We start from the raw sequence: 18,670 nt of genomic DNA, 5'->3' as shown, positions 1-18,670 counted from the left end.
GTTACTAGTGTGTAAAATAATCATATGAATAGACCATCTTTTCTGGAAGACACATTCGTTTAAATACAAGCAGTTGAAACTAAAATAGCAAAAAATAAAATAAGATTTGTCACTAAGTCTCACTGACTCAAAAGAATTGTCCACGGAATATATACTTGGCGACTCAGTGAAAATATTGAAGAACTCTGCTACTCCACACCCTTTGGTTGCAAAATGTTCGAAGGAGCTTAATAAAATAATAGGATTTGTCCAAGTCTGAAAAATACCCTTTCGTTTTTGCAATCACCTTCTCGTTTGAACAAAATCTTTTTCCCGCCAGCCATTTCTCCAAAATGGGGAATAAATAGTACTCCCAGATATCCGCTTCTGCCAAGTCTGGAGAATAGGGCTGATGGGTAATGAGTTATGTAGAACCCCAATTCCATTAATTTTCCGACCACAATTGCTGAGGCGTTAGCTGGTGCATTGTCGTGATGGAAAATGCAGATAACTCGATTTCCCCGATTCAAAAGAAATGTACTGAGCTTACTGAAACTTCGCGTGTATTCTTCCAAGAGATGCTGCTAACTAAACATATCCACAAATCGCGCCAGTAGTGCCATCTCTCTGACTTTTCCCAGACTTTTCAAATGTCCCACGCACCAAAAATTTTAATATGGAGACGGTTTTTGTGTCATGGCTCCCAAAAATGTTAAACGAAGAATACAAGCACAAGACAGTTCGCATTTCAAGAGCGATTATTGCAGAGTTTCATGATGATACGAAAACTTTTTGTCCCCGATTTGTAATCGTACAGGAAACCTTTAATCCTGATATGAAACAATAGGCTGCTGCCAGGAAGAGTCCTTCATTGCCGTTTCCTAAGAAGTTTAAGGTTTCAAGCTCTGTAGGATAGATTGCTAATAGCGTCTGTGTTTTTCAAGGCCGATGATTGATTATTTGTGAAAGAGGGCTAATATTTCAGGCTAATGGCACTAATTCCTGTAGTTATATGACCCTTTATATGTTCATGCAATATGTGCAAATTTAGAGAAACTCACAAATTATAATAATTTGACATTTTTTTCTATTTTTTTTTTTTTGTTTTACTGCCGAGGTTGGGTGTTTTTTTCCATATATGTACGTGAAAAATGTCAAGCACTCGTTAGAAGGACAAAATGTACTAAGCAGCTAGCGAAAAAAATTGCCAGAAATCAACGCGATTTGTGAGTCACTTCAAGGTTTCGCTTTGAATGGCACAAAAGATATATTTGAAATGAATAAATAAAATCAATTCGAAGTCACTTTTTTTTAACAAACATCGCGTGTACAAATGGAAGTCTTTGTACTTCCATGCAGCTTTCAAAAGGAAAATGATTTCATGAGAACTTTTTTGTACCAAAAATGTACCTGGGAACTATCCTTTGCTTAGCATGAAACTCAGAAACTCCTTCACATCGCATTAAGAGTCAACTATTGGCTATTCTCTCTACCAACTGATAAATGACTGGGAACACATAAGTTAGAAATAACTCGATTTCTCTCTATGCTAGTCATCAGGAGCTTAAGCTTCGTCCACAATCCTCTGTAAACTTCCAGCTCCTAACTCGTAGCTTTAACAGCTCGCTTATGACTAGGTCTAGCCAGGTTAATCTTGCACATCCTCGGGCCCGGGGTTAGTGAATTTACTGTTAAAAAGGTTTTTTGTGGGGGGATGCCCTCTACGCGCACAATGTGTCCTAACCATCGAAGCCTTTGGGATTTAGTGTGTTTAACGACATCCCCGGCGTCAATTCAGCAACTCAATCTCGTAGCGTATTCGGAACGTTCCATCGTTGCAGCATATGGGGCTATGCACATAAATTTTCATAGTCAACCGTGAGCATTTATACAAATTCACATATATCGTAGATATGGGTAAAAAATGTGGAAAAAAAAACTTTCCGCACTTCTATTCCACCTCCTCGTATATCTACTTATGTATGTATGTAGGTAAGTACTCGAAGTTAGGTGGAAGTAATACTGTAATTGAAAGCTGTCTCTGTAAACGTCTGCTGATTGTACAGATGTCGTGCTGCCGATATCCAAACTTATTACGAAAGTTTTCTGACAAGTGACAATTCGCTGGTAATTGTGAGCAGTTCGTGTGTTAGTTTATTTAATTGCATTATAAAGTGTGGCAGTAATTATAGCAGTTTAAGGTATTGTTTAATAGGAAAATTCTTGCCGATAATCTCCTCAGTGCAATTCTATACACTCGTAATTTCATAACAGCGAAGTGTTCTCAGTCAATTATGCTAGTACAAATTATGTTGGTGCAGTAAGAAGTGCATTCCATAAAATATATTTGATTAACAAATTTACATTGTTTTAATATTATTAGGGTCTACCGTACAAACAGAATGAGAATTAGAATTGCCCTTCTCTGCCTGTGCATTTGGATATATCTTGTTTTTGAGCTAATATGAATTTTCCAAATAAATCGAGCGATAGAGTTTATTGAGTCGATAACTGTGTTCACCTGCAGATCTGTGCATATGGCGTCGCTAGAAACAAACCAAGCCCCGGAAACAAACCGGAGCCCCTTATTTTCAAAGCGTTGTATTAACTCAACATTGCTTTTCGCTGTGCATCCCCACATCTGGACGCCATTGGTCCATACAGATTTAAGAATGTGATTCTAAATTAAGAGCTTTTTCAACACTCCGTTTTGAGGTGTAAGGTTTTTCAGAACTTCAGCTGTTATAAGGCAAAACCGGAGTTTTGTTTTCGTTTTCAGCTTAGAGATTTGAGAAATTATTTCTAAACACGTAAATGGTACAATTTGATAGGATTCTTGCATAACAGGAGGTTGTTATGGAGGCTACCAATTATTTCATGTTGCTGATGTATCCCTTCAAAGTCTTGAGCGAAAGCTTCAGACTTTTCGAAATTGCCCAAACTTAAGAGTTATTTGTTTTTTTAAGGATGTACGCGCCAATTATATATATTTAAGGGCTAGTTTCCCACGCGGCATTACAATGAGTCAAGAGCCTGAGTGTGTCGCACAGTGAACAACCGCTTCAACCTAACCTAACCTTACCTAACCTTGCCATAGAAATTGGCGTTCCATTGAAAAAAAAATTCATAATACGTACAAAGTGAAAAGCAGCAAATACTACTATTTGGAAATTGTCATCAAGCGGCAGTGGAAACTTAGAAAGGTGTTTATTGAAACACCTATCACATCGGCTCACGGACTGGTTCACTTAAATCTGGCGGAAAATCTCAAGAACCTCAATTTGGAGAAGCACTTTATCTATGACCTTCAAAAAGTGGCTCATATGATAAAGAATTTCTTTCAGTAAATTAGTACACCAAAATACATATTTGTCGTTACAATATTTATACTTAGTTGGTTAATTAAAATAAAACTCACGATAGTATAAGAATTTATAAAAACAGTGGAACAGTGGTTTGCAGAAAAACTTCCACCAAGTTGTGTAAGTGCCTACCAAAGAATGGGATGCTTAAAAAATTAATAATCCATAATTATTATAATTTTTAAACAATTGAAAATAACTACAATTTAGCAAAAGATTTTTTTACAAATTTAATTTAATTTTAAATTTAAAAAAAACACTATTTTATTTTTTGTGGTAGAGTTCTAGAGTGAAATCGAACTCACTTCAGTAAATTTCAAATTCCCTACTTAACTTCTATCAAGCGAGCGCCATCAAGTTATGACAGCTGTAAAAAACTCTGCTAAAAAAGAAACTCGAGCTTGCAGGACCTTCTGCTACTGAAATGAGAAAGAAAAAGTAGAAATTGTTTCTACGCACACTATTAGTCATCGTGCATGCAGCTATGACGTAATTTTTGCTTATCCTTTTATCTCTTAGTAACACAGCTATTCCGCTTCATTCACCCACACAAATTACGTAGGCACGTCCATCCACACAACACTCAGCTTAGCATGACGTAACTGTATTGTATATATATCGCATATTTAGTTTCTCATATCAAATATTTACGAATATGTTTTTGTACCTGCTTTCGTCATAAGTTAAGACTAAAATTAGAGAAATGTATTAAAGTGACCAAAAAATATACATGAACTATAAATATTAATTTTTATTTTCTACTCCAAGTGCGCCTAAAATAGAAAAAGTATGCATATAAAAATACAAAATATTCATTATTTTGCCTATTAGCTTAGGTAGCTGGGGTTTTTTCTTTTGCTTAATTTCGCCTATATCTGGTGAAACAACTCCCACCTGTATGCTCAGGCTGCTTATCCATTATTGTTATTATATTTATGGAGTACTATATTATTCGTAGAGGCTAATGAACGGCACTTCGTAGGCTTACATTGAACATCATTTTTCTTATAGCCAGGTAAATTTAGTTCAATTTTTTTTTTTCACAGCACGAACCACACAAAAATCTAAGTAAACCCAACCACAAACTCTAATTGCTTACGCGCACTGACGGCTTGATTTCGTCAACTGGCATTTTTATGCGTCCAGTTCGGTGATTTGCATTACACACACCAGTGAAATATGTATTTACATATACATGTATACATGTAGCTGCATACCTATTCACCTAAGGGTATATCCCCATTAACCTTCTGCACCCTACTCTTTACCATTACCATTCACTCATCAAACACATATTTTAAAATTCTCATACAGTATGCGAAAAACATAGAACCTCAATATTTTGACAAATTTCGATTATTTATTTAATTTTTATTTAATTTTTTTCCTACTTACATCGACATTCTATAAAAAATACGATAATAGCTCAAGTTTCAACTTAATGCAAGATTTATAAAAATTTTATAAATTTTCATTAAAATTTCTAGTTTTATAATAAGGATTTAAAAAGAATTGGGTACGCAGTTTTATGGCCCATTCATTTTAGTATAATAAAAAGCAAATTTTAAGCGTCTCAAAGTTCTCAATGTTGTTTGATATTTTATCCACTGTTGGTATCTTATATGGAACCTGTGCAACACCGCCAAGAAAAAGAATCATAAAAAATCATCGAGATTTTCTAGCAAACTTCAAACTTTCACTTTACATAAATTTAATAGGCTATAAACTGCGCACTCAACTTTTTTGTTTTTTTTTTTGTTTTTAATTAAAAAATCTTACAATTTTCATGAAACTTTGCCCAATTTTGCAATTTCTTATATAAAGTTTGCGATTTGGATTTATATGGAGCTTAGTTAGACAATGGGCCAATAGAAATATGATATAAAAATATAAAACAAAAATTATATTAAAAATAAAATAATATCGAAAATTAAAAAATAGAAAAATAGTAAAAATTGTTTCAAATGTTGAGCTACTATAATTTTTTCGAGGGATGTAATATATAATATATAATACATTAATATGTATGTATGACTACTACGTAAGACTCACTTCTTTCGGTCTTTGACATGCTCATCGAACGTTCCGTTTTACGCCAATGCCGGTACCACGTTTTCGATTGGAAGAACTGCAATAGACTGGAAGTGGTGCTGCGCCCGCTACCGCTGCTTTGCTGCAGCTGTTGCTGCTGCAGTTTGCTTGTTGTTGTGGTTGTCGTTTTTGATGTCGATGTGGTTTTCGTGTAGACGGTCATAGTCTCCATACGTTTGGCGACACGTTCAATTTCTGATGACCGGCACGATGAGGTATCCTCTAGCGAGGAGCTGCGTCGTTTCGCGCCACGACCCAAACACACACAACTACGCAGCATTGTGTTGGCTAGTATGTGTGTGGTTGTGGGTGTGTGTGTGTGTGCGTAGACGGTGTATAAGAGTGCCTTTGCTTAGTTGTTTTTTGTATTTATTTTTATTTTTCACTATTTTCTGTTGTTTTTTTTTTTTCTTTTTTTCTTTTGTTTTGGTTGGTCAAAAGGAATGTTTGATTTCTATTTGGCATTCAAGTTAATTTGTGCATGAGTGTGTGTTTTTTTTTATACACCGTTTCTTTTCTATACAAACGTTGTTGGCTCTCTCAATTCATTTATTTTGCAATTTTCTTTGATTTTGTTTCTTCGTCGTCGCGACTTTTTTGGTTTCTCTACGAATAATTCACACGGCTATGCCGTTTTAAAGCATTTTGAGTGACATTTTGTTGGCAGAGCGGGTGAGAGAGAGAGGTGTTTGGGGCGCATTACTAGAAAGTTGGATACGCTTGCGGTATGCTAAACCTAACCGCGGGCAATTAGCCAAGCGTAGCTGTGTTGGCGTGTCGTTCATTCGCGCGTGAGCGCTTTTCACTTAAATTCTCATCCATTCATTTGTTTATAATTTGGTTTTCGATGTGCACCTACATATTTTTTGCTTGTTATATATTTTTCGCCTCAGTAGACTTTTCACACCAACGCGGTTATAGTCATTCAATTGTATTTGCAGTTGAATAAGCTTTTTTGGCTTCCTCAACTTTTGTTTATATTAATTTATTATGATTTTCTGGTTATTAAAACTTAACGTAATAGGAAGTATCCTTTTTTATGCGAGGAGTATGATGAACTTGATGAAATTATTGAAGCTTTATAAAAAATGTATATATCTTTTAACTTTCTGAGTTTCCCAAACTCAATAAAAAAGAAGCTTTAAAATTAAAATTATTTTTATAATAGGTCTATTTATAAGTTCGTGCGGTTTTACAACAGATGGCGTAACTTGATTATTATTCCATCGATCCACATTTCCAAACATTCATTGGAGAGCTACTGTCGTAAGGCACAAACGTCAGTATAAGTTTTTTATTTGAAGCGTAAACAACAATATTTTTACCACACTTGAAAATGTCGAATTTCGTGCCAAATAATGTGTTTTTGCGGGGAATTCTTCTTCATTATTTTAATATGAAGAAAAAAGCAGCCGAAAGTCATCGTATCTTGGTGGAAGTTTATGGTGAGCATGCTCTATCTGAGCGAACGTGCCAGAAGTGGTTTGCACGCTTTAAAAGTGGTGATTTTGGCTTGGAAGACGAAGAACGCGAGGGTGCGCCGCCAAAGTTCATGGATACCGAATTGGAGGAATTGCTCGATCAAGATCCGGCTCAAACGCAAGAAGAGGTTGCAAAAACTTTGGGAGTTGATCAATCAACCATTTCCAAACGTTTAAAAGCCATGGGAATGATCCGAAAGGTAGGCCATTGGGTGCCGTATGAATTGAAGTCAAGAGACGTTGAACGCCGTTTTATGGCATGCGAACAACTGCTTCAACGGCACAAAAGAAAGGGTTTTTTGCATCGAATTGTGACTGGCGATGAAAAGTGGGTCCATTACGACAATCCAAAACGTCGGGCAACGTATGGATACCCTGGCCATGCTTCAACATCGACGTCGGCGCAGAATATTCATGGCCTGAAGGTTATGCTGTGTATCTGGTGGGACCAGCTGGGTGTTGTGTATTATGAGCTACTGAAACCGAATGAAACGATTACGGGGGATGTCTACCGACGACAATTGATGCGTTTGAGCCGAGCACTGCGAGAAAAACGGCCGCAATACGCCGATAGACACGACAAAGTTATTTTGCAACATGACAATGCTCGGCCACATGTTGCACAAGTGGTCAAAACATACTTAGAAACGCTCAAATGGGATGTCCTACCCCACCCGCCGTATAGTCCAGACCTTGCGCCATCCGATTACTATCTCTTCCGATCGATGCAACATGGCCTGGCTGACCAGCACTTCCGTAATTACGATGAAGTCAAAAAATGGATCGATTCGTGGATTGCGGCAAAACCGACCGAATTTTTCACAAAGGGAATCCGTGAATTGCCAGAAAGATGGGAAAAAGTAGTAGTAAGCGATGGACAATATTTTGAATATTAAATTTGTAACCATTTTACGTCAATAAAGTTTCAAATTTCGAAAAAAACCCGCACGAACTTATTCATAGTCCTATTATTAAATGGGTAAATATTTTTAAGAATAATAATCAATTTTTTTTTGCTATTTGGGGAAATTACTGAAGCTTTCTGAGTTTATCAAACTAAATAAAAATAAAAAAAAATTATCAAATTAAAAAAATATTAAATGGGTAAATATTATTAAGAATAATAATTAATTTTTTTGCTATTTGGTGAAATTACTGAAGCTTTATGAAAAATATATATTTTTTTTAACTTTTTGAGTTTCTCAAACACAATAAAAATTTAGCTTTAAAATAAAAATTTGTTTTATATTAAATGGGTAAATATTATTAAGAATAATAATTAATTTTTTTGCTATTTGGTGAAATTACTGAAGCTTTATGAAAAATATATATTTTTTTAACTTTCTGAGTTTCTCAAACACAATAAAAATTTAGCTTTAAAATAAAAATTTGTTTTATATTAAATGGGTAAATATTATTAAGAATAAATATAAATTTTTTTTGCTATTTGGTGAAATTACTGAAGCTTTATGAAAAATATATATTTTTTTTAACTTTTTGAGTTTCTCAAACACAATAAAAATTTAGCTTTAAAATTAAAATTATTTTTATATTAAATCGGTAAATATTATTAAGAATAATAATACATTTTTTTTTGGTATTTGGTGAAATTACTGAAACTTTATGAAAAATATATATTTTTTTTTAACTTTTTGAGTTTCTCAAACTCAATAAAAGTTTAGATTTAAAATAAAAATTAGTTTTATATTAAATGGGTAAATACTATTAAGAATAAATATCAATTTTTTTTTTTGTTATTTGGTGAAATTACTGAAGCTTTATAAAAAACATATTTCTTTTTAACTTCCTGAGTTTCTCAAACTCAATAAAAATCTAGCTTAAAAATTAAATGGGCAATTTTATTCAGAATAATAAAAATTTTTTTTGCTAAAATTCTATATTCTTTTCTATGCGATAAAATACGTCCTTTGTTTAAGCTTTTACCTTAGAAATTTAAAAATAAAAAAAGCTCTTTTTTAAAACAATTTCTTTTATATTTTTGGGCCCTTACGTTCAGTTTTTTATGTGAATTAAATATAATTTTTTTTTAATATTCTATATCCTTTTATATGCGATAAAATATGTAAATTTTTTAAGCTAAGAAATTTAAATATCAAAATCATTGCAGTTTTTAAAACTACAATATTTTTTTATATTTTTAGGGCCTCACTTATAGGGTCTTTTAGGGTCTTATATAGGCGGCCGCCTTAGCCGAGTGGGTTGGTACGTGATTACCATTTCGGAATTCAGAACGTTGGTTCGAATCTCGCTGAAAACACCAAAATTAAGAAAAACATTTTTCTAATAGCGGTCGCCCCTCGGCAGGCAATGGCAAACCTCCGAGTGTATTTCTGCAATGAAAAAGCTCCTCATAAAAATATCTGCCGTTCGGAGTCGGCTTGAAACTGTAGGTCCCTCCATTTGTGGAACAACATCAAGACGCAAATCACAAATAGGAGGAGGAGCTCGGCCAAACACACAAAAAGGGTGTAGTTTATAGTTTTGTAAGCGAATTATTATTTTCACTTTGCGAAATTCAATAGGAATTCAGCTTTAAAATTAAAATTATTTTTACTTTAGTTCAGTAATTATTATTAGGAATGTATATACATATATATACAATATATATATATTTATTAATTTTTTTTTTTTTTTTTTTGATATTTCTATAACCTTTTCTAAACAATAAAATATATTACATACTTTTTTTTAAAGCTTTTATATATTTTTGAGATTAGAATTAGCCTTTTTGTTCAGGGAAAAAAAATATTTTTTTAGCTTTCTTAGATTCGGAAATTAAACGAAAATTCTGAAAACTGAACTAAAATAATTTTTCTATTTTTAATGCTCAAATTATCATTTTCAATGAACTGGTTACGATTCTTAAAAAAAAAATTTTTTTTTTATATATTTTTTTTTATTTTTGTTTTATTTCTTTAGCTTTTTATTCTCAATTCAATAAAACTCGGCTTTGCAATCAACCAATTTTGTATATTTCTTTATGGCCCAAACTATTCTTTTTATGCAGGAATATTAGCCATTTACTAGGATAACTGAAATAAATATTTTTAAAGCTTTTTGAGTTTCTCAAATTCAATACAAATTCAGTTTTAAAAACCTATATTAATTTCATGTATTATATTTTTGAGCCCGAATTTTTTTTTTCTTTTTTCCCCAAAAATAAACTAAATTTTAAGCTTATCATTCTTTCGAATTGAATAAAGTTTCAGTTTTGAAACTAATAATATTTTTATGTTTTTTAAAGCACGAATATGATGAAGTTATCAAAATTACTGAAGCTTCATAAAAATTATATATTTTTTTATTTATCTTAGTTTCGCGTATTAAAGAAAAATTTAGCTTTAGAATTAGAATTTTTTGAATATTTTTCAAAGGTCCGCATATCTTTTTTATGTGAAGAGTGTCTTGTGAATTTTAAAAAATTATTGCAGCTTTATAAAAAATGATTATTTTAAACTTTTTAAGTTTCTCGCGTTCAATAAAAATGTATCTTTGAAAAAAAAATTTTGTATATTTTTTGGAAGGTATTTTGTGTGGAATTTGATGAGTTCACCAAGACAACTAAATGCTTATGTGAAATAAATAATAAATTTTGTACGATTTTTAAGTTTCTCGAATTCAAAAACAGGCAGCTTCGAATTAAAAATATGTTTATATTGAAAATATGTTTATATTCTTTTAAAGCCCGAATTATCCTTTTTCATACCAGGAATATGATGAGGTTGTCAGAAGCCTTAGTGAAGCTTTATGAAAAAATCATTATTTTTTTAACTTTTCGATATTTTTCAAAGGTCCGCATTATCCTTTTTATGTGAGGAATATTAATAATTATTTATTAATTTATAAAAATTATTCAAGCTTTATAAAAAATATTTCTTCTTAACTTTCTTTCTTCTTTTTTAATTTTCTTTTCAAAATGCAGCTTTGAAACAAAAATTATTTTTCTGTTTTTAAGGCATGAACTATCTTTTTTTTACGCTGTGAATATTATGAATGATTGATGTTTAAATGATTTTACTAAAAAAAAATTGTATTGAATCTGAGAGAGTTATGTCTTAATACAAATCTCAGCATATTAATAGTTAACCTTAGTATTGGTATGGATAATCCACTTATATGTTAAAGAAAATGCCGAGAATTCAAAATATGTTTCTTCATATATTTTCTTATTATCAAATGTATCTAATATTCAATCCTTTGCCATTAATTCTGTGCGATTATATACAAAGTAAGGTTTTCTTTTGTTCTAAGCCTCAGATCTGATTGCTGAATGACCGGTAACTTTAAACAACAACTGAAATGGAGTTAGTAACGTGCAACTTGCCCCATTAACAGGCAAACTAAAAGTGACTTGCAGCTGGAAGGTGTTTTCTAATATATTGAAAAATCAGTTTTTTAAATTATTTTTAGTTGCATAATACTTCATCTAAATAATTAAAAGCTGCATATTTTTGGAGAAATTTGAATATATGAAAATGTTATTTTGTATTCATTTATGTATACTTGAAAATATATTCATTAGGTGATATATTTATACCAAGGCATATATGCAAAACTACTATAGAATGTGCAAAGTGGCACAAACTTAGCCATCCATTTTTTTTTTTTGTAATAACTTTGTTAATGGTTGTCGCAAATGGTGTTTTGGGTTGTGAGACAATATATAAAAAAAATATATTTTGGGTCATGGGAATCTTTATTTTTGACTTTTACGTGTTTGTTTGTACATTGCAGCCATCTAATTCCCAAATGTTAAATATGAGTGACGTACGACGCCATTTGCGAAAATTATAAATCTACCGATATGGTGATTAATTTTGCGCCTCCTAGTATAGAAGATAACATACGGAAAAAATAAACAGAAATATTTATTGCCTAAACAAATTTAATAAACAAAACTTGCTGAAAATCAACAGCATAAACGCAGAAAACAAATAAAATTTAATTAAAGCAGCTGCTTTTCATTTTCATACGCTTTAAGGCTATGAAAAATAAATAAAAAGCAGAAGTATCCTCTGCCACTATAAAAATTTCATTTCTGCGCTGCAATAAAATTCATTGCACTCAATCATCTACAGTTTAATTTTTTTTTTTTTTTTTTTGGTAGAATATTATTCAATGATTTTTTCCAAATTATTTTATAACTGCAATTTCAATTCTGCCACAGTCTTATGGCTTTCGGCCCAGCTCGCACAGAGTTCAATTGACGTTCTAACAAAAACAAAAGTTAACCACTATTTCGTCTAATCTTTTAGCTTTTTTGCCACCAAATTGGTTGTTTATGCGAGTATATTATAAAATTGTTATTTTAAGTCCAACCACCGACAAGCAAATACACGAATATTAATTCACCATTCAGTATTTTTTGTTGCAAAAAGCTTTTTACGCAGCGTAAGCTGATTTAGTTTTCTTTTTATTATTTTTATCGATGAAAATTTATATTTGTGAGCACTGAGCAATTATTTTGCGATTTTCCTTGTAATCATTTATTTTGCGGCATTTAACTCACCAACACTCTGACGATACTGTGAAAAGCGCACATTTATTTCATATCTGAAAGAGAAGAAAAATCATTTTATATCAAAAATATGAAAATTGTGAAAGAATATATTTTAGTTATTTAGCCATGGACACTTTAATAAGTTGCGCAAGTAAAAATCAAATGCAGTAAAAGAAAATAATCCCACTTAAGCGCATGTGAAAAGACTTATTAACTTACTGAAGCAAATTTTTTCAACCATCACTCAAGCACTACGCGCCACATAATGCACGAGATGTTGATGAAAGAATTCTAGTTTTTCAAACGTTAAGTGAATTGAGGTAGGCTTTAAAAGTTTTTAATTAGTTTTGAATGTGAGCAAAGACAAGTACGTTTTTCTGTTTGTTTACATACAAACCACAGCTGTTTTCAATTAAAGTTTAGTTGAGTCATTAACTTGTACTTTCGGAATACAATATACAGTCTGTGTCAGAAGAAAAGAGCCGTAATTTCACGATATATTTCGTTTTGCTTTTTGCTGCATAACAGTCCCACTTAAATGCCACGACGCCAGTGCTAACTCAGGTTGGTGTCGTTCGAAACTTTCCCGTAAATGCAACCAAACAAAAATGAGTGAGAAGTATACGAAGCGTTTTGAGGCGGTATTTTTTTGCACGCATTCGAAAGGGCCGAAAGTAATTAAAAAATTAAAAACTTTTGTTGTGGTATAAGGTGTACAAAAAAGAGCGGCTTGAAACGAGTGACAAAAAAGCAGGACAAAGTGATCGTCCAACATTTTAAGCGGGCCCCTTCTTTGTGACTACGCCGAGCACAATCAGTTCTTGCTGAAAGAAAACAAAAGGGAATAGATGTCGAACATCGACTGACGGAGGCGAACATATCCTACTGTCCCACTCAGAAAAACACATTGAGAAACAACAAAACAAGAAAATGGACGGTACTTCCCAGTCACCAGACGCCAATCCCATTGAAAATGTGTGGGAACTATGAAATTACATCTAGCGGGGGGGCTAGTCCGTGATTTAAAACAACTCGTGCGTCAAGTTCGCAAACTCTAGTCCTGTTTGTCGACGAGCCACGCAGAAAAGCTGGTTCAAAGCAAGAAGAAAATGCCAGGATATACTCCAACGATGGAGACTACAGGGCTTATTAAGTAAATGCGACTCGTAGTTTTGTACATATTTTTATATAAAAAGAATTTTAAATCTATATCTTTTATACTTCATGAATAATCGCGGTTCCTTTTCGCTGATACAGACTGTATCTAAACATACACATATATATTATATTTATCTGGATCTGTCAACATTTGACTGTACCTATACATATATTATCTTATAATTTTATTGAAATAAGAAGTGTGTATTCCATATACATATGTATATGCTTTATATGCACAGCAAGTTTTATTGTATACTCATTAGGGAGGTGAATCCCGGGACCCCGAAAATCCCAAAAACCCAGAAATTAGTTTATGTAAATCCCGATATAACCGGGTCGTCTGTGTCCTTGCGGATTCCATTCCAATGCTGTTCTTCAAATGCTTTCCCTGTCCTTTCTGAGAGTTTGCCCGATCCATCACCATTTACGACCACTTATCACCTTCAATCCAGAATCTTGCTCGGTGATCTGCCATAAGTCCGTATTTCGGACAGTGTTAAGCCAAAAAACTTTACATATTATCCGAAGGCATTTATTTTTGAAGCCTTGTAGTTTATTTGTGAAGCCAGCCGCGTTTCACATAAGAGTATGGATTTTACGCATGCGTTGAATACACTTGTTCTGGTTTTCTGCGAGATTTGTCTATTTTTCCTTATTGGCTGTAAGCAGCTGTAAAGGCTGATCTAGCTTTACGCAGTCGGTTTTCTGCGTCTGCTTCAGCTCCACCATTCGTTGAAATTTTGCTTCCGAGATAACAGAAACTTTCAACGTACTGCACCGCTTCTGCCTCGATTATAATACAGGGTGGCGCACGAATCGTGCTACAAAAACAAAACGTAATAACTTTTTTTCTAATCAATGTATTTAACTTTTTGTTTTTTTATTGTATAGATAATTCAATTTTATTTTATGTAACTAATTAGTTTTGAAAATAATAGAACGTAAATGACCTCCATGCTCATTCACGCATATGCGACACCTGATGAGAAAATTGTTCATTGCGCACTGAAGGGTTGAAGTCGGGATCGCCTCAATTATTGTTGTGATGGACTGCTTCAATTCAGTCAAATTACTTGGTTTTGCTTTATACACCTCTTGTTTGAGATAACCCCATAAAAAAAAATCTGGTGCAGTGAGGTCAGGTGACCTTGGGGGCCAGCGGAAAGTGGAATTTCTGGATATCAATTTATTTTTAAATTTTCGTTGGAGCTCCTCCATAACCGGTCTGGCTATATGTGCAGTTGCTCCATCTTGCTGGAACCAAATGCTGTTAAAAGGGATACGTCTTCGCCGCAGTTCTGGATAAAAAAACTCCTTCAACATGTTTAAATAACGGTCCCCATTTACAGTCGCTGTTACACCGTTTTCTTCGAAGAAGTATGGCCCGACAAAGCACCTTGATGAAACTGCGCACCACACTGTGACTCGTTCTGGGTGCAGTTCCATCTCATGGAGTATTTGCGGATTTGATTGACTCCATATACGGCAATTTTGCTTGTTTACATTGCCGTTTAGATCAAAATGGGCCTCATCAGACATAAACAAGCAATTTATGAAGTTGTTGTCTTCTTCGGCTATTTCAATAATTTTTTGGCAAAATTCCAGGCGAATAGGCAAATCCAGAGGGTTTAATTTGCTTGTGATTTGAACTTTGTACGGAAACAAGTTTAAGTCATCATGAACTATCCGCTGCAATGACCGTCTGCTAACTCCAATTTGCGCCGACAAGTTACGAGTCGAAACTCTTGGATTTGCCTGAATTGACGATGCTACAGCCGCGATTGTGGCTTCGACCCGAACATGGGGATCTCGATGGTACGGTCTGCGTGCGATGCTTCCAGATTCAGCAAACATGTTCACCAGCCTCATAATGGTCCATCTGCTCGGGGGAGTGCCGCCAAACTCCCGCCTAAATTCCCTTTGGACGGAAATGATGGACTGCAAAGCATGGTACCGCTGCACTATCCAAATCCTCTTTTCGGTATCCCAAGCCTCCATTTTTTGTAAATCTAAATACTAATCTGCAAAATAAAAAAAAAAAAAGCCGATTACTCACACAGAAAAAAAGTTATTACGTTTTGTTTTTGTAGCACGATTCGTGCGCCACCCTGTATTTTTGGGATTTGTATAGATTATTCGCTATGATTGCTATCGTTTCTTGCTGTTTATTTCTAGACCAACGTTTCGTCCAGCGGTGACTAGAAAATCTAATTTGGCCTGCATGTCGGAATGTCTGTGTGAGAGCAGGCAAATATCGTCAGCTTAATCGAGGTCGTATAGTTGGCGGTCATCAAGTGTGACCGCGAAAAGAAGTAGCGACAGTGTTTCACGCCGGATGTTGTTCTAAATGGGGCACTTGTGGTGCCATTGTAGAGAACTCTTAGCTCCGCAGTATATTATAGGGTCTTTATAATCTGCAAACTTTTTGTAGCAACTCTTTTTTTCCTAGGGAAGACCAAATAGCAATGCGCTTGATGGTTTCAAAAGCCTTCTGGAAATCAATAAACACCATAAAAAGTGGGGTGTTCCATTCTAAGGATTGTTCAACAATTATCCTCAGAGTGTGCGCTTGATCTACGCAACTCATTGCGTAATGGCATTTCCACCGGTTGAAGTCTATGCAAAATAGTAGTTGCGACTATTTTACAAATAGTGTTGAGCAACGTGATGCCTCTCCAATTGCCGCATTCCCGAAGGACCCCTTTTTAGGCAGTTTGATCACAATGCCTTTCGTCCAAGACGTCGGAAAATTTTTGCTCTCCCAGGCTGCAGCGATGTGCGAATGTAGAATCGACGCGCTAACGTCTGTATCGGTGAGGAAAAGTTCAGCCGGGATCCCGTCATCACCTGCCGCTTTGCTTCGTTTGAGTTTATTAATTGCAGCTTTAAGCTTACTATTGTTTGGATGCTCTTCTTCTCCATGCAGTTTCCCGTTTGTATCTGGGTTAGAGATATGCTCGAAATGTTCTCTCCACCGTTGCGTTCTCTCCACTTTTTTTATATTAATCGCAAAAATATTTTAAAACATGGATTTTAAAGCTGAAGAGTAGTGCTTTGCGATGCCGTTGTGCAAATATAAAAAACAAAACTTTGCCTTGCTAAAAAAAATTAAAAAAATGGCCAAAATCTGCATTTTTTGACTACTTAGCCTCAAATTGCCAAAAATCCTGTCGTGCTGGAGCATTTTCAAGGTCACATTCATTTTCAGCATAAAAAAACCTTCAGGAAACACCCATAGCGGTTTTAGAAACTGTAAAAAAGCGAGATTTCGCAGGCCTGTGTAATTGGCAGCCCTAATACTCGATAATTGCCACTCAAATATACGTAGTCAAAATTGGCAAAATCGTATTTTTTTATTTAAACGGCCTCTGTGACACCTCCGGTTTATTCTCATTTATAATTTTTCTCGTTATCTGCCAAGTTCCTTGCAAAGAAAATCAGCCATGTTTCAACCAGAATCTTTCACACATTTATCATTTGCCATACATATTAATGAAGCTCTATCTAAAGTTTAGCAAAGGAACTAGGTTTGTGCAAACCTTAAACAGAATACAGATACAGCTTTCCATGTGAACTCTTCCTATAAAATATGGAGGATTCATTCAACTGAGATACCTATGGTCTCAGTAATTTCTCGTTTAGTCAAAACTGGATCTTCAAAAATAATAACCCATACACTTACTGCATGATTTGTTATTGGACTTTTTGGTTGTTCAACGCTTGTATGACCCTAAAACCCATCGATATCACTGTGCAAGTTCTAAATTGGGGCACAGGTGTAAATAGGTGATCTTACATAATTGGGGTGTTCTAAATTTAATGGCGTCCCCCATTTTGTCAGCTGAGTTCCGGCTTTTGAAAATTTTCTTTGGACCGTTGAAGGTTTTTTTAGAGGCAATTGAAAACATTTTAAATTTTAATGTTTACATAATGTACGTTTTAAAAAAAATAATTTGCAATAAAATTTAATATCTTTTGAAAATACAAAAATAAAAATAAAATACTTAAAAATATTAAAAGAAATTTTTTTAGGAAATTTTATTAAATTTTAATGTTTTTGTAAAATACTCCCTCAGTTTTAAAGCCATAGTTGTAAATTAATATAACCTCAGTTATTTCTGAAAATTATCACGATCAGGTCATTTTAACCTACGATGTACGATCATTGCTGAATGAGATCTCAGCAACTCAAAAGAAAATTTTTAATTTTCAACTTTTCAACCTTTAACTCGAAAACCGAAACTAATATGAGAAAACAGAAGATACTATTGAATTAAGAAGACATCAATTAAGAAGATCAACTACTAAAACCGTTGCCTAAACAAATGGAGTAGATTCTTTTAATACTCCTACCATTTTTTATGAATTTCAATTGTTGACAAACCTTTCAAAGCAAAGAATTTCTAATTTAAATTTAATAATAAAATTTAAACAAATAAAAATAAATAATTGGTGCCCACACTTTTTTTAGGTGTTTGGCCAAGCTCCTCCTCCTATTTGTCGCGTGCCTCTTGATGTTGTTCGACAAATGGAGTGAAATAGTTTCTTATCAAGAACATTTCATCATGGCAGAAATACTGTCGGAGGTTTGCCACTGCCTGCCGCTATTAGAAAAAACTTGTTCTATCATTTTACTGTTTCATGCACGGAGATTTGAACCTACGCATTTCCGAGTCATAGTGGCGCACCAACCCATTCGACTACAGCGGCCGCCTAATAACTAATATTGATTTAATACTAGTAATGATGATCTACTCTTCCTATAGACAAAAAATGCATTGCTATTTTAACTTCAATTAGTTTACAAACAAAAAATGAATCGACAGATCAAAATATATATATATTTTTTTTGTTTCAATAAAAGCAGAAATACTAATGTTTCGTATGCATTTTAATTCCACCACTGGTTAGTAGATGTCGCTTTCAATACATTTCAATCGAACGGTATTTTTTGAAAATGCTCTAACTGTTTCCATAAGCCTTTAAGTATCTTATACACATTCAAAATCTATTTGACTGTTCTTAAAAACTTTCACTTAGCCAAACAAATAGCCAATGTAGCATTGAAGTATCTC

At 33.7% G+C, this 18,670-nt stretch overlaps 1 protein-coding gene across 2 annotated transcripts in view; it reads right to left on the bottom strand.

Moving 5' to 3' along the window:
- The window catches only part of LOC128860052 (serine/threonine-protein phosphatase rdgC), a 248,058-nt gene that overhangs the window by 144,083 nt on the left and 85,305 nt on the right, over window positions 1–18,670 (bottom strand). Inside the window, exon 2 of one of the 2 annotated variants that reach the window (XM_054097277.1) lies at window positions 5,394–6,509. In XM_054097277.1, coding sequence (XP_053953252.1) covers window positions 5,394–5,712 — 319 coding nt within the window. In that variant the 5' untranslated portion in view covers window positions 5,713–6,509. Of the gene's footprint in view, window positions 1–5,393; window positions 6,847–18,670 lie in introns of those variants that run through there. The other variant, XM_054097279.1, reaches the window with a different exon arrangement.

Source organism: Anastrepha ludens, chromosome 4, assembly GCF_028408465.1.
Source record: "Anastrepha ludens isolate Willacy chromosome 4, idAnaLude1.1, whole genome shotgun sequence".
Classification (NCBI taxonomy): Eukaryota; Metazoa; Arthropoda; class Insecta; order Diptera; family Tephritidae; genus Anastrepha; species Anastrepha ludens.
Note: the sequence above shows the minus strand (reverse complement) of the source record. Positions and strands in the feature narration are given on the sequence as shown.